This window comes from Simochromis diagramma, unplaced genomic scaffold, assembly GCF_900408965.1.
Source record: "Simochromis diagramma unplaced genomic scaffold, fSimDia1.1 OVJJ01000302.1, whole genome shotgun sequence".
Taxonomy (NCBI): domain Eukaryota; kingdom Metazoa; phylum Chordata; class Actinopteri; order Cichliformes; family Cichlidae; genus Simochromis; species Simochromis diagramma.
In genome coordinates this window covers 12,365,518-12,380,932 of record NW_024386792.1, presented here as the reverse complement: position 1 = coordinate 12,380,932, position 15,415 = coordinate 12,365,518, and the positions used below count along the sequence as shown (strand labels likewise).

The following is a 15,415-nucleotide window of genomic DNA, read 5'->3' as shown; positions in this document are numbered from 1 at the left end:
ATATATAACTTTTTGCAAGAACAAATAAAATATGTAAAATACAGTATATTAAGTAATTGTAATATTTTAATGTTTAATTAATTATGAGTTATAAATAAAAGTATCTGCAGCATTACAGTGTTATAGAAGTGCATGTGTGTGTGATACCCATAATCTCCACTAGAGGACACCACCACCTTAGAAATATGTAACTCAACAGGGTCAGACAGGTGTGACTGTTTCAAACAAGTGTTTAGGAAAGTTGTGGTTTAAATAACTTAATACCAGAACGTGAATGTCAGCTAAGACAAGAGAAAAATAAGCTCAACTTTAAATAAATGTACTTATCATCAGGTAAAGATCTGAGTGCTAACACTATTAAAAAATACTCTAAATAATTTTTCATAATTCATATCTTTAATATCATTCAATTTCATTCATAATTTTTCAAATCTTTTCTTCTCCTATACAAAGTTTCTTTACAAATCTATAACTATTTGACATTTGCTTATGTTTCATTTTTGGTAAAGTGGGAATGTCAGTGCGCTGTATTTCCAGCATTTAAAGACCAAAGAGCCAATCTTCTCGACAGATATGCAGCCTTGTTCTCATATATTGGTCAGTTAACAGAAAATGCAGTATAAATGTTCCAGTGAAGTTTTAGATTGTAGTTGTATTTTTAAAAAATATAAATGCCTTTCGCTCAATTGAGGTTATTGTCTGGAGTCGGTTATTGTTTAATAAATCGATAAAGTTTTTGAGGCGTAAAATTACAAATGTATCTTTAACCTCCTAAGACCTGAACTCTTTCATGGCATGCATTTTTAATTTCTCTTTGCTATTTGGGCTGATTGGGAGCTGATAAATGTAAAAATAAAGAATCATCTTTTTACCTGATGTAGTTTCCGAGAGGAGGATATCAGGACCTTGTAGAGCAAAATTTAGTATTGTGGTCTAGACAACCCAAAATGTGACGTCCACATATGTGGACACCAGGTCCTAGGAGGTTAAATGATTATTGCAAATGTAGTCGCAATGTTTGGTTCCATTAAAACACTTCCTTAATTCAGATTAAAAAAAATATGCTTGGCAATAAGTGATTTAAGCACACTCAGTTCAGTTTTACTGCTATTTGCTTAATCTTTCATTTCTGTTTCACTAGAGGGTAAAGTTTGTGCATCATGCTGCACCAGGAAGACCCCCATGTGGAGAGATGCCGAGGACGGGACTCCACTGTGCAATGCCTGTGGGATAAGGTAGCTCGATATTCAATATTCAATGTCTTAAACACTGAAGCTGTGCATTAGGGCTGATCACAATAATCAGTTGGATTATTGTGATTTTTAACAGAGTCTAAAATTTTCTTTGAGTCCTCATTGATGATGTTGAATTATAGCTTAAAGGAATTAATATATTCTAACTTGTATTTTGTGGAAACCTGTTCCAAATCAGTTTGTGTTGATGTTTACTTATTTTGCCAGCATTTTTCATCATGTTTTGAGCAGTCAGTTGCCACAACACTGTGCAGTTAAACAAGTTCAGGCCTCACAAACAACAGAAACGATCAACTTATTTTTTTCCATTCTCACAAGAGTCTGACTGCACCTTACAGAAACTTTACTTCATGCATGACTTCCCAGACTAATGCATTAATCTCATGATTGCATGAAACGGTATGTTAGTACTCACTGGCTCATAATTTCTCTTTCAGAAATAAACACAGGTTAGCTTTGGAAATAAGGAGTAGTGCTGGGCTCAAAAGAATGTGCAGATAATCTACTTTGGAAAAGTATTAAATGTCCATGCTTGTAAAATGCCTTGTAGTATTATTATAAATCAGTCATCTGCCTATGATAATTTGACTAAATAGCATTTATGCACCTGAGCATTAAAGGGCAAATAGTTGAACCACCACTGCATTTTTTTTCTCTCTTACTTTTGAAGGTATAAGAAGTACAGGGTGCGCTGTGTCAACTGCTGGCATATCCCTCGGAAAGAGGGCAACTCCAACTCGTGCTGCCTCAAGTGTGGAAACTTTGTGAGGCTGACCTCAGCTCAGCGGAAACACACCACCTAGGGAACTTGCACACAGCACAGGTTTTTATGCCCACATGTGACAGAGCTTTGCACAGACGCACACAACAGTTTGAAACAATACTCGCTGCTCTCGTAAATCTTTACAGTTCACTACAGATATGACTACCTCTTACCTGACTCAAGGTATTTAAATTCGTTTTACTGTTATAGCACTGTACCTCAGACAATAGTACACATTTACCTCTATGACTGTGTGCGTCAAAAAAAGTAATAATAAAACGACTTGTAAAACATTTAAATTTGTATGGAGAAAAAAAGTCTTTTCTGTACTGATCCTATTTCTGCTCCTTAATTTGTATTTAGCATGTGTGATGGAGCTTAGAAGGTTTGCTTCTTGTTTTGTTTTTTTTTCACCAAGAGGGATATACTGAGGACGCACAGACTTTGTAGCAGAGCTGTGAATCCTTTATACAAATAAATGGGATACTGAAGGACCACTGTCAGAAAGTGACGCATTCAGTGGAAAGTTTAGTCGTGAAATTTTTCATCGAAATAGCTTCAGTGTCGCTTACATATAATGGTCAGTAGTACCCGACAGCTGTAATAGAAAGTTATTTCTGTACAGGCCCTGAGCTCAGTGCTGTTTTTCACTGTTATTAACTGTAAAACACTCCTACTGCTCCTAATCCTGACAGCGACAGTTCAGTTACTAAGTTCATCAGATACATTTAGTTGAACAAGTTAAATCAAGCTATTTATTTTGTTGTCTTTGTTGTTTTTTCTAATTGTGGTTGTAATAAGTGGTCACTTTTCTTTGGTATTTATTTGGGCCATTGTTTCTGAGCATTATTTTATTTGGCTTGTTAAATCGGTGTGTAGATTTCCTTAGTATTGCTGGTTTCTGTGAGATGGGGAAAAGGGGTTTTGTGTGTGTTTGCATGGGTTTTTGTTTGTATTAAATTCATGAACAAACCTGTGTCTCCCCGTTCTTCATTTAAGAATTTAGCTTAGTATTGCAGTGACTGTAAAATGATCAATTGGTTTCAAATGGGTGCACATATCAAATTAAAGTACAGTGAGAGGGAAGAAATGTTCAGTAATGAGCCTTCCCACAGTTCCTTCAGCCCACCATGCACTACAGGCCTGCTGGCCAAGTGGGTGGCCTCGCACGGATTGATACAGTGCAGCTATTATTTCAAAATGGATTACGTCTTCTTGAGTTGGCTCTCTTGCCATGTGCTAAACCATCCAGCAAAGAGCAATACTGAAGGAAATGAGCGCTATGTAAGCCAAGGACATAAAAGAGAGCTCAAGCTCAATGAAATTCATATGCCTGCTCTTATTTTACATTACACATGCTCCAAAACGTCTCACCTGCTGCGGTCATTTAAACATCAGCTATAATCAATAATGAATGAATGTACACAAATCAAATTTTATGGTACTTGGCAGCCTGTCCAGCTTTGTACTTCTGATACTCCAGTGCAGTTCAAAGATGAGCCTTATGCATTTACTCAGTTACGTTTGCTTAAAGACCTCTGTGGAGATTTATTCATTTTAATTGTTGCTGAAACATTATGGGTACATAAAATACGGCTAATTGTTCAATTAGCAGATAGTAGATAAAATGGCTAAGCCTGGCTCTCCAACCCTATTGTACAATGTTAAGGCCGAAATACTTTTTCTGTTTTGCTTTTGCAGTTTCACTTTAATTAGAAGGCATTGTTTTACTGCTTGATGTATACCATTCATCAAATCTAGCAAATGAAATGTATTAAGTCTTGTTTTTATAGTCGCAAAGTTCTGTACACAAAAAGGGTACAATAAATAAGAACACGAAGTGGCATAATAGCCAAGAAAAAGAACAACTTAATCTGTACACACGCAACGATTACTGAGTCAGAAAACTGTGTAGATCCCCAAAAAGTTTAATAAATAAATAATATGCATCATGGACGTGCAGTTTAAATGTACTTGAAAGCAAATCACAACAGTAAAAAACAACATATAAAGAAGGAAGAAAAGAATAAAAATAAGACCTTTATTTTTTTTAAAAAAACAAACAACTATAGTTAAAGCGTGTATACACTGGAGAAAATATGCACGAGTTAGTGTAATTAGTGTAACCACGCCTTCAGTATCATCATTTAATTTCTCTATCTTTGATTAAATAAAGTGTTTTCCCCCCACAGCTTCAGGTTTGTGGATACCTGCAGCTGTGTTAAAACAGACTGCGTGAGGAGGAGGGGGAAGTTCGGAGTGGGAGGCTCAAAAGTCAGGATGCAGTCAGATGCGCGACTTTTTTTGTGAATGAAAGGAAACGAGGGGGTCTCCACTTTCTGTCCTAGACAGGCACTGAATCTCGCCCGCTGGGGCCTACCGGACAGTCCGGATCATGACGCTGGACAACAAGCCCATGGATGAGGCGGACATTGAAGTGGGAGTCCAGGCGGACTGCAGAGAAGTTGTGAGGAGGACAGATGTATCAGTGTTCGGGGAGAGTAATGTAGACTTGGAGCGACGGCCTTCATCCTTTTCTCCTGGCGTGCAGGGAGAGGACGACTTTGAAGTCCGACTGCAGGAGGGTCCCGGAAGGAGAATTACCTCGGTGAAGCCTCCGTACTCTTATATCGCTCTCATCACCATGGCCATCCTCCAAAGCCCCAAAAAGAGGCTCACTCTCAGTGAGATATGCGATTTTATCAGCCAGCGCTTTGTTTATTATCGGGAGAAGTTCCCTTCGTGGCAAAACTCAATCCGTCACAACTTGTCTTTGAACGACTGCTTTGTCAAAATGCCCCGGGAACCCGGGAACCCAGGCAAGGGGAATTACTGGACTCTGGATCCCATGTCGGCGGATATGTTTGAAAATGGGAGTTTTCTTCGTCGCAGGAAACGCTTTAAGAGGCAAAGTTTATATTTGGCACCGATGAAAGGCTCCAGGGCGCAGGAGCTCACTTTGATGCCCGTTTTTCCTCTCCTCGGAGTGCGCAGGGTGGTCTCTAGTCTCCAGAGTCCCGATTTGTACCGAGATCAGGATCTAGAAAGTGGTTTCGAGTCCCGGGTTATCCCCAACAGACCACCTGTAAGCAGCGTCACACCTACGCTTTCCTCGATCCTCTCCAAAAATTTCCCTTCTTGTCAAAACTTGGAACATTTGGACGCCGGATGCTGCGCCGCTGTGCGATCTTTGCCTCCGACCTCCTGCCTCCTGCATCCCGTTTCACTCCACGGAATGATACCCAACTTCACTCTTTCGCAGCTGCCTGCTTTTCCCGACGGGATCTTTAAGATTTCGTCTAGTTTAATTTAATCTAATGATGTGCGCCTGCACTGAGACCGACAAGGCTACCAAATACTGAATCTGATTCCCTGAAGTAAATGCTTTCAACACGGATGTTTTTTTAAAATCTTTCAGTGTGTTTGGAATAAAATGGATCATTTTAATTTCGTGTGTGCACTTTTTATTACAATTATTTGTTACACCGGAATGTGTATAAGATTAAAAAGACCATATCAAATGAACCCGGTTCATATAAATGCATTCAGCTATGTTTTTAATTATTACTGCTTAATTTTAAATCTTTTTTACGACTGAATACAACTAAAGTCTAGACTTAAATGACAAATTTGCAGGATTTTAAATAAAATTGTGAAAACAACGAGAAATTAAAAAAAATAAGTTTAATATTCTTAATTTTACTTGACGATGATAGATCATAAAGAGACTGTTTAGGCTTATACAAATATTAATGACAATATCCATCATTGTGTGGCAAATGGGCCATTTGATTTTGTATCATTTTAAGATAAAAGAATACGTATGTTTCAATAATTTAAATACACTGATTATTCTGAACACCTACAGTCTGCGCCTACAGCGTTCACAGTTCAACTATCGATCTATCTGAAGAACAGGATGATCAGTTCCCGGTGTTGTGTCGTGTATAGATTATTTTGTGGTGGGTGACTGGTTTGCTACCTAGAGAATGAAAGAACACAAGACATCTGGGTATGTACACGTGTTATCCTTCCCTTTTCTGTTTAGCTTTGGCCGGTTTGAGTGCATACATATTCGCTCACATCCTACTGCAAACCAGGCCTTCTTTATTAAAACCACGTCTTCATTTTTCAAAACACATCTGTCAGGCGAGCTAATAGTCACGTTTTTGCTTTGTGGTGTACTCCAGCCTGTACACAGCAAGAATATTAGATTCACTCAATCATCGGGCTGCTGGGTATTATTACAAGTTATGCCTCGTCTTTATTTAGAAGTTCTCGGTGGTGTTTGCTGTGGTATGCAGAGATGAGTTGTGGAGGAGGGCTGATTTCCCAGAAGAAAGCTTCGGATCCAAACACACACACACACACACACACACACACACACACACACACACACACACACACACACACAACAACAAAATAGGAACAATTATGATTAAAATGTGCAGAATTATCAAGATCAAAGGCCCTTTGGCACTTTCTTTCTAGAGAAATGCAGAAATATGTATAAACCATTTCATTATTGTAGGTCTGAGAGGAGTTAACCATTTAATTTGCAAATGTGCAACTCATCAAAAGAAAAGGCATGTTTGCGTGTATGCTGTGTTTGAAAAATGGTGGCATTGGTTCTTAAACTGACATATAAAACTGACATATAAAAAGCACCATGCGTCAGTAAGAGATTAGAACAAATTTCCTCCATATCCTGCCAATATTAGTAATGCATATAGTCTCTATAAAGAGTGCATAAACCTAACCTCTACACTCAGATCTATAACAATCATCTATTGTTCTATTTTTGTAATTGTACTTGTTGTTGAACGCTTTAATTCTAAAGGTGCACAGATAATTTACAGTATTTGTGAAATAAAATAATAGTTTTACAAATTTCAGGAGTTTTGCTCATGATTTTAAATTCTTGAAGATGAAAGAATGTGATCAACATGGACTGGACAAGTTGCTCTTAGGAACCATGTTTCTAATTGATCCATGACAGGTAATCTCTACTAGGAAGTTTGATGTGACTCATAAATGGTCTTTTACCTGTGTTTTAACATTCGTCTTCAACCGAAATGACCCTCAGAGTACAGTCTGCTTTTCATACTCAGTTCTACTGAGTTTTATTCGGCTACAGCTGTGCAGCAAGTGGAAGAGTTTATCGAAGGAGTGGAAATTAGTGAGTCAAAATTTTACTTATTTCATAATTTCAATTTACTGTTTATTCAGTCTTGAATATGATTAACCTTTCATCTCCTTTTCTCTTTTGTTTCTTGCAACAGGCTTTCGCTGAGGACAAAGAAAGTGATGTTAATATTTGCAGTAAAAATAAATGAATAATCATCTAGGCTCTTTGTGATGCTCCATAAATCCTCAGTAGTTATATATTTTTATTTCCAATATTAATATATTGGGATGTTTTGCTGAGTGTTTCACCATCTGGGGTTAGTTTAGTGTTGTATTCTGGATAAAGTCTCCTAAGACAAAATTTTTCTAAGACACACTTTTGGGCTGCACAAAAAAAATCTATTTTTTCCTCATATTAATTTAGTTAAAGTTGAAAAATGCAGTGTGTCTGTATTAGATAACTAAATAAAATTTTTACAAATCCAGTCTCAAACTGTGTTAAGACTGAGATGCCAACATGACCTGTAACTCTTGTTCAGAATTTCTTTTTTTTTAATGCACATTATTATATTAAAAAAAAACAAAATAACACTGAAATATGCTAAAAAAAATAAATAAAAAAAATTGTACTTTGAGCTTAATTTTTAACATTGAAAAATCAAATTAAAACAAGCAAAATACTCTGTAAACTCTTCTCTGCATCTTCTGTTAGATGATCCAGGAAAAACAGTAAAATAAATGAGCAGCTTGCTTGAGGACATAGTTAGGGGGTACTCACTTAAAACACTGCTTGTGTGGCCGTTCTCCTCGTCTGAGCTGCTAGTTTTAAATGATTTCTGTGATGACCGTGTCCTCAGCCTGGGTTTTCTCACACTCCTGCAGAGTTCCTTGCTGTTGTGGGTACACACGGATAAAACACCAATAATGTGAGAGGATTTCATGTAAGCTCCTACCACGTTTTGTAATGCATGGCGTGTACCGAAGATGTGTTTGTCTACCTGTATTTTGAAGTTATGAGAAGCCGACACTGTTCCCTGCTTTCGTCTAGCTCCGTGTCCATCCTGAATGTCACTCCCTGGAAGTCTGGGTCTTGAATATCAACACTACGACTGGGACGAGGCTGTTTTCTAGGAGTCTTAGTTCTCCACTGGTGCGAAGATGAACCGTGATCCTCCTTTTGCATTGTCCAAAGTTCTGCTTTGGATGGTGCAGTTGGAGGGGTGTCTCCATCTATGGGGGCATCTGCACATTCATCTGGTTTTGAACCGAAGAGAGAATTCTCTGGAGCGCTGAATGTAAGTGATGGTGATTGTGAACAAAGTTGGATGGGGCTCAGAGGAGGCAGCCTGCTGTCACATTGGGCTTCCACAGATAAAGTAAGATTTGCATTAATATCTAGTGACAGTACTGGCTTTGATAGAGTAGTACAAGTCTCATCATCTGAATTACAAGTTAGCTTAGTATTAAGACATGCATTGTGTGCTTGTGATAAAGCATATTCAAAAAAGGGTGCATTTAAAATATCCTGTTTGCTAGAAGAACAATCCTTCTCACACTCCTGGCTGCACCCAATTTGTGTGTTGACAGTGAAGTTAACTTCTGTTTTGCTCTTGTGTTGAGGAAGCAGAGATGCTTTTGTACTGTCTCCTGGCGAGTCTGCTCTGTCAGTGTCTGTTGTCTCAGCAGTTTCAAGCTGAACACCCATCTCGGAGTCTTTCACACAGCACTGTAGTTTAAATCCATCTCCTGTGGGTCTTCCTGTCACTTTTTCATCAGCACTGACAGAGGGTGTGATTTCTTGTCTCTCAAAGAGACGAGGAGATGGGCCTAACATGCATTCACCACTTAGAGTGTCACTTTCAATTGCAACTTCTGTAACATCTGGTGCTGCAGTGGATAATGTGACTGTTGAATAGCCTAATTTTGTGGCAGATGAGGCTGAACTTGGGTCTAACACCTCAAGATTTTCCAAATGAAGCAGCTTTTCACACTGCAAGTTGATCAGGCTCAGCACTTTCCAGGGACTATTGCGTTCACACTGTGATGTAGTTGTGACATTGCTGCTTTGACACTCCTCATTTACCGTTTCCAGCTCATTACATGGCAGCGAACAAGACAAACTATGGTGGCAGGAACCATTACAGGTATGAAATGAATGTGCATCGCCTTCCTTTTTCATTTCTAAAGTATTCTGGACAGAACTAGCAGAGGCTTCAAATGAATGTGGACCCTCTTCTTTTTTAATTACTAAAGGATCCTGGCTATATGTCTTAATCTGTGATTCACTGGGTAGATCTGAGTCTGGGAAACTGTTGTGGATAGGGGATACAAGCTTGGAAACTTCTTGGAAAAGGTAAAAGAGTGCAGACTGGGGTGAATCGTGTTCCACTTTGCTCTGGTTTCCCTGGATAAAGTCAACTTGCATCCTTGATTTCGTACTCATACTGAGGCAGAGTCTGCAACATGAATAGGAACAAATAGCTTTAGGACTAGCACAGGTAAATCTGTGCATGTTTTCCCTGTACTTTCCCTCTAGTCTTCATCTTTTCTCTATTACAAAATATTGTACTTTCAGCCCTTTACACCTCTGACATGACAAATATGCTTCCTCCCACAGGTCATTGAAAGATATTAGTTTCTATCAATAGTCCACAAGCAACAAGTTGACTGCAAGCAGCTAAATATTTTATATAACGTAAAATAATAGCATAGTGTCATTTGGCCTAAATATGTGGGTCATATAACTGGAAGACAATTTAGGGTTCAGAAATGGTTACATTGGACGCTATGTAATTTTCTGTTGAGTATTTAAGGAAAAACTATTTATTTTTAATAAATTGACCATTAATAAATACTCAATAAATTTCAAATAAACAACTGTTGAAATCTACCTTGCCCAGCTTTTCAATAGTCACACTTTTTTGTAGTAATTTCACTATTCCATTTCAAATTTTTATTTTTATTTATTAATTTTTCTTACATATTTTTAAATACACAATTCATATAATAATTAAGTCTATTACAAGGGAAACAGATTAAAAAGATTTCTTGCAAGCTAAGAAAGTAATTTATAAACATGTTATTAAAAATGATACAGTAACCGTATAATATTACACAAGATTAATTATCAAGATAATTATTTATTTCTTTTATTTATACATTACGTAATACAAATGACAAACAAATGACATAAATACTCATGATCACAGAAATGCTGTTTTTTTTATACACACATTCTGCTCAGAAAAAGATACTAGGAGTCAATTGTAAGACTCAAAGTCAAGGAGGTTCTTTTGGTAACACTGGGTAACAGGGTTTTATTAGAGCGACACATTAAATCTGGTCAGAAAAAAAAATGTAATGTAAAAATTATATTAAGAGGTCTGACATTTGTCTACCTTTGGTGTTAGCACCGGAGTCAATCATTCATCACATCTTCTTTACTGTCACTAACTGTTTTTCTCTTCCTTTTCCAGACAAGATAGGCGCAACACTATTTTAACTGTTATATTTGGATCAATAATTTTTTTTATAAATTACATTTTGTCGCAGAAAAAAAAATTGTAATTTACACAGCAAACGTATGTTTTGGTATTTTGTGCATGGATTAATGCACATAGGTGAAACAGAAAATGTCATGCCATTGCCGAATGGTCCATGCATGCTACCTAAGGCTATCCTAAAACTGAGCTAATGCGGCCAATTATATGCATGCAGTTACAGCAGATAAGCTAATGCTATGTTTGTTTTTGTATCAAAAAATAACTTTAAAAAAAATGTAACTAGTTCAACTCACCGGAAAGACTGTAACAAAACTTTTCTGTGGCGTTTAAACGTGTTTGGGAACGTCAAATGTTGCACTTCCTGCCTTCTAGAACGTCGAGTAGCCTAAATTTTTCGCGGTCGTCGGGCCGTCGCGAGCGCAGCAGCAAATCCCACTAATATTACGTTAATGCGTTAACATGAATGCTTTTGTGACTTTTTTCCTCTTACAGGCCATGGATTAACTAATGCCTAAAAGTTTCATCAAAAATACATAATTCTACAGCGCATGCAAGCAGATCTACAATTTAGCATTGCGATTATATCTAAATAAACTCTGTAGGCAATGACTCACTTCATGTAAACTCAGTATCAGATCTCAGTAAGCACCCGTCAAGTTAAATGATTGCATATTCCGAACCATTATCTGTAATCGTGCATCACCTTCACCTCCTGCCATAATCGATCTTTGTCTTCTATGTTTTTGACCTGTGATGGCCTCTAGCTAACAGTGTCTTTAACATGAGGCATGAGATGAACACGTTTAAAACTCGTGGTCTAACTCTAACTACAAGCGTTCAGCCCACTTTACCTGACATTCATGTGGAGTACCAATCTCGACGCTCACCCGTGATCTTCAATCCGTTGTCAAATAAAAAATTAAGCGTGTCGATTTGCTGGGGAACTCGAACCACTGAAGCTGGTTGCTATGACTGGATCAGATTCTGGGGCCAGAAGAAGGTACGCGGGTGTTTTCCGTTTGCTAGATTACAGCCTGTCTGGGTATAAAAGCTTTGACACTCCTAACTCCTGTTCATTTTGTAGCTACTACTTGCCTGGATACGCGAGTGGAAAACCCTTTTTCTTTTCCCCGGCAATGACTGTTAGCTAGTCATGCAGCCAGTAATGATTATTTAACTGTTGGTGAGTCAGTGATAAGGTCAGTATCATGGCCTTTGAGTTGTTATTGTAAGGTTGCTGGCTAAGAGTTAAGGTCATCACCAGGTAACCAACTTTGACAGGGGGCTATCTGGTTGAAGTCGTCATTTCACTTTTAACAACCTATATTAAAACCTTTCACAGATGTGCATTTGCACTAGCAGTCACACACATGAGGTTATAAAATAAAATGTGTACAAAAGCAAGAGTCACATTTAAATTCACCACATGCGTGACGGTTGTGAGTTGTTTTTTTTTTTTTTTTTTGCACTTTGGTTCTTTTTAGCTCCAAATTCATAGGGATACTTCCTGAAGTCTGACTTTCATTTGGCTCAACCACTCCAACCTCACTATCCTTCCCAGTTATGTCATTTTCTGCAACTGCTGCAGAAGCACTGAGCTTTGGTTAACCAATTAACTTCAGCTTGGGCAGCAATGACCTGGGTGACTCAAGTGTTTCAAGTTGTTCATCAGTCGAATTCAGCTGAGGGGGCACAATGACCTTTTTGGGAAGGCCCAGGTAATGAGTGCACTACTCAAAATAGCTTTTTAAACTGATTTTATTGCACAACTTAAAATATTTGTATTTCATCAGACATAAAATACACAATTCACTTGTGCGTAAGTTGGACAAGTACAGTAGACTTGAGTAAAAGGTAGATGTGGTAAACTTAAACTATGGTAACATGAAGATCACCAGCTTCCAAGCAGACATGCTTCCACTTCCACCATCCTGCTGTGGATCCAGCTGGACCAGATCCTCTAATCAAGCCTTAATCACTGGCAGTTGCAAAGAAAACACTTTATCTGAAATGCAATTCACATGAATGTTTCTGAAATGTTTGGAGCAAATACAAAATAAGTTTCAACAGTATAAATTCTGCTTTGATTTCTTAGGAGCCTGCGTTTAAGAATCAGGCAAACATGACTGTTTATGGCTTTTTTTCTGTCTTGCAGAATAGGATGACTATGGCAGTGAGCATGTACTTCTACATCATAGACACAAAAATGTATAAATGAGCATGGTGCATACAAAAGTAAATGCTATGCATATATTGATAATAATGGACTAGCCAAAACAATAACAATCTTGTGATACTTGTGCGCATTTGAGCTGTAACAAGGAATGTTCCATTAATCAGCACAAAAGATTTAACTCTGTTAAATAAAGTCTCCCCCTGCAGTTCTCTCTTTTTTTTTTCCAAAAAAAGAACAGTTTGATTGAATTGTGTCTTAAAGCTGGCCTGAGAAGACGCCACAAACCCCCCAAAACAAAACAAAAAAAATACAGGATTTGTTAAACATCTTTTCGTTTTTTAAAGTTTTTTTCCCCCCGAAGTAACATCACCTGTGAGATGTAGTGTCTGACTCTGCCTAGGACTGTCCTGTCAGTGGTTAACTGTAGAATTAGTCAGTTGTTAAGACATCTTGGGAGTTGCTACGGACTTTTCTATCCTTGTCATGCTTTTCTTCATGGTTGCACCCCCCTCCCAAACTCAACCAGTACATATGGTGCTTAGCGCAAAGCTAAAAGCTCCAATTTTTCTGAACACCCTATCTCACTTGTCAGTGAGGTTTGGGAACATGGCCATCCACGTAGAAGTTCCTGGTGACTTTGGGCAAGGTGAGTTCAATCCCATCAAGCTCCGGAGTGAGAATGATCTGACATCCCAGCCTGGAGTTCTCCTGCAGCATCGGCGCCATGTCAAGCATGTCATCCTCCCTATGAATGGATATATGTGTCAGTAATAATGATTTTCTTTCGAACTGCATCACATAGATTTGTCAAACTTAATGTGACATGGTTAAATAAGATGGCACTGGTAGCAGTCCTACCTCTCTTCAGGTTCTCGTAGTTTGTCAAAATGAGCAGCACTCACATAAACATGACATGTTGAGCAAGCAAGAGACGCCTCACAGGCTCCTAAATATTACAAGACACAAATATCTCAATGACAATGGTGCAAGGATAATGGTGTTCATCTACAGTTCATCTGTAACGACCCTCACCTTCCAGGTCAATGCCATGCTTGTGAGCCAGGTAGAGGACATTGTCTCCCACTTTAGCTTTCACAGGGATCCTCTGGCCTGACCGATCTATATACACCACGTTGACACTGAACAGAAGACATCAAACTATTAAAAGCAACAAACAAACAGGTGATACAACATTTCATGTCTGTGATGCATTCAAGATTACATGAGCTTTTAAAGTAAATTTGTTTTTCAAAGAAACGGACATTTATGTGTGTTTGGCCATAATTTAAGTGTTTATTCCACCATTCTCAACTTATAATATACAAAATATATATAAATAATGAAGTCTGAAAATCTATAAATGATTTTATTAAGTATCAGAGGTCTATTTTTTAATCGTATCTGGCATTTTATTTATTTTTAAATAAGAATAACTTTAAATGCAACAAGAGGTCTGCTTATTTTTAAGTATGTGCTCTCAAATTAATAACTCACATAAGCACTCTTTAATGGTTTAGGGTGCTTTTAAACTGGATCCAGCCGCTGCCTTGGTTGTGAGTTTTAATTTTCCATTTACACTTACGTCTAACTTCGGCTTTAGTTTTTGACAGAAGTAGCTGTGATAACAATTCTTATTAAAAGTATTACGATGTATCCATTTATGTGCAGTTCACCGTACCCTGTTGTTTCACAATAAAAGCCTCAGCTGACTTACACATCCTCAGGGTGCTCTGCATTGGAGCTCCCCTCCTCACTGTGGTAAAGACCTGGGGAAAGAGCAACACAGCCATCATTACTGTGAGAGTATTCAAAGGTGACATCAGCTCCTTCACTTTGATAATGGGACTGATTTACTTGTTGCACCCAAGTTTTACATCCCTAACTGGGATTGCCGAAACGAAGTTACGCAAGTGTTATTGAACCGACTTTCCAGGCAGAGTACTGCTAATTTTACTGACCAAACTTGGCTGGCATCGCCGATGACTGAAACTTCATCAAGAAGAAAACTTATGAGCACTTATTCAGACTTATCGTAAACCAACAGTCCCTGACAGGAAAGCCACCGGCTTTAGGCTAAATGTTAGCAGGCTGCATCACTCACCTATACTCGTCTGTAAGTGTCGGTTTATCGTCCGGAGACTATCAAAGGACCCCCTCCTTTGTAAATTAGCCACATTCTTCGCATTACACTTTAACCTGAATAGTGGACACGTGCTACAGTCCGGGATAACTCGAGAAAGCCTCAAAGTCAGTCCCATGCTCGACCGGACTGCAGCAGAGGCCGCCATGACTCTGTTTTGGTCACATGACTGCACGCAGCCAATAGGAAACGAGCAACGGAGCGGTGACATTTCTGCTGTGTAGAGCTGCTCTGACAGCAGAGGGTGCCCCCGCGTCACCAGCTGCACGTGAGAGAAGGCCGATTATGTCTGTGTTACAAACGTTTACACGTGGACCTAAATGAACTTATACGATAAAATTTACTGAAAGTGCTAAAAGTGGCAGAGCGCATTATGTTGAAAGGAGCCTGTGAGAGGGACTGTCTATGATAGTCATTAGTGTTGTTGTATTAATATGTGAATGCTGCATTTTT

At 38.4% G+C, this 15,415-nt stretch overlaps 3 protein-coding genes across 3 annotated transcripts in view; 1 reads left to right on the top strand and 2 right to left on the bottom strand.

The window, feature by feature from the left end:
• zglp1 (zinc finger GATA like protein 1) overlaps positions 1-11,779 on the bottom strand; it is a 13,981-nt gene extending 2,202 nt beyond the window's left edge. Inside the window, 4 exon segments of the mRNA XM_040024790.1 lie at positions 1,590-1,599; positions 7,918-8,034; positions 8,142-9,599; positions 11,498-11,779. Of these exon segments, the coding sequence (XP_039880724.1) occupies positions 1,590-1,599; positions 7,918-8,034; positions 8,142-9,599; positions 11,498-11,508 (1,596 nt within the window). The 5' untranslated portion in view covers positions 11,509-11,779.
• Positions 4,276-5,463, top strand: LOC120729112 (forkhead box protein D3-B-like). The gene has a single exon (XM_040024565.1). The coding sequence runs from the start codon at positions 4,412-4,414 to the stop codon at positions 5,327-5,329; it is 918 nt and encodes a 305-aa protein (XP_039880499.1). The 5' UTR covers positions 4,276-4,411; the 3' UTR covers positions 5,330-5,463.
• A 607-nt stretch (positions 11,780-12,386) lies between the features above and the next one.
• fdx2 (ferredoxin 2) lies at positions 12,387-15,147 on the bottom strand. The gene is made up of 5 exons (XM_040024566.1): positions 14,924-15,147; positions 14,537-14,588; positions 13,855-13,961; positions 13,681-13,768; positions 12,387-13,567 (listed from the first exon to the last, which is right to left on the bottom strand). Exons 1-5 carry the CDS (start codon positions 15,108-15,110, stop codon positions 13,411-13,413), a joined length of 591 nt encoding a protein of 196 aa, XP_039880500.1. The 5' UTR covers positions 15,111-15,147; the 3' UTR covers positions 12,387-13,410.
• Positions 15,148-15,415: the final 268 nt, after the last annotated feature.

Coding starts and splice junctions, on each gene's coding strand:
- fdx2 (XM_040024566.1), bottom strand. CDS start 15,110: ATGGCGGCCTCTGCTGCAGTCCGGTCGAGCATGGGACTGACTTTGAGG. Junction 14,589..14,923: donor ACACTTACAGACGAGTATAG/GTGAGTGATGCA, acceptor CTCTTTCCCCAG/GTCTTTACCACAGTGAGGAG. Junction 13,769..13,854: donor GCATGGCATTGACCTGGAAG/GTGAGGGTCGTT, acceptor TGTAATATTTAG/GAGCCTGTGAGGCGTCTCTT.
- LOC120729112 (XM_040024565.1), top strand. CDS start 4,412: ATGACGCTGGACAACAAGCCCATGGATGAGGCGGACATTGAAGTGGGA.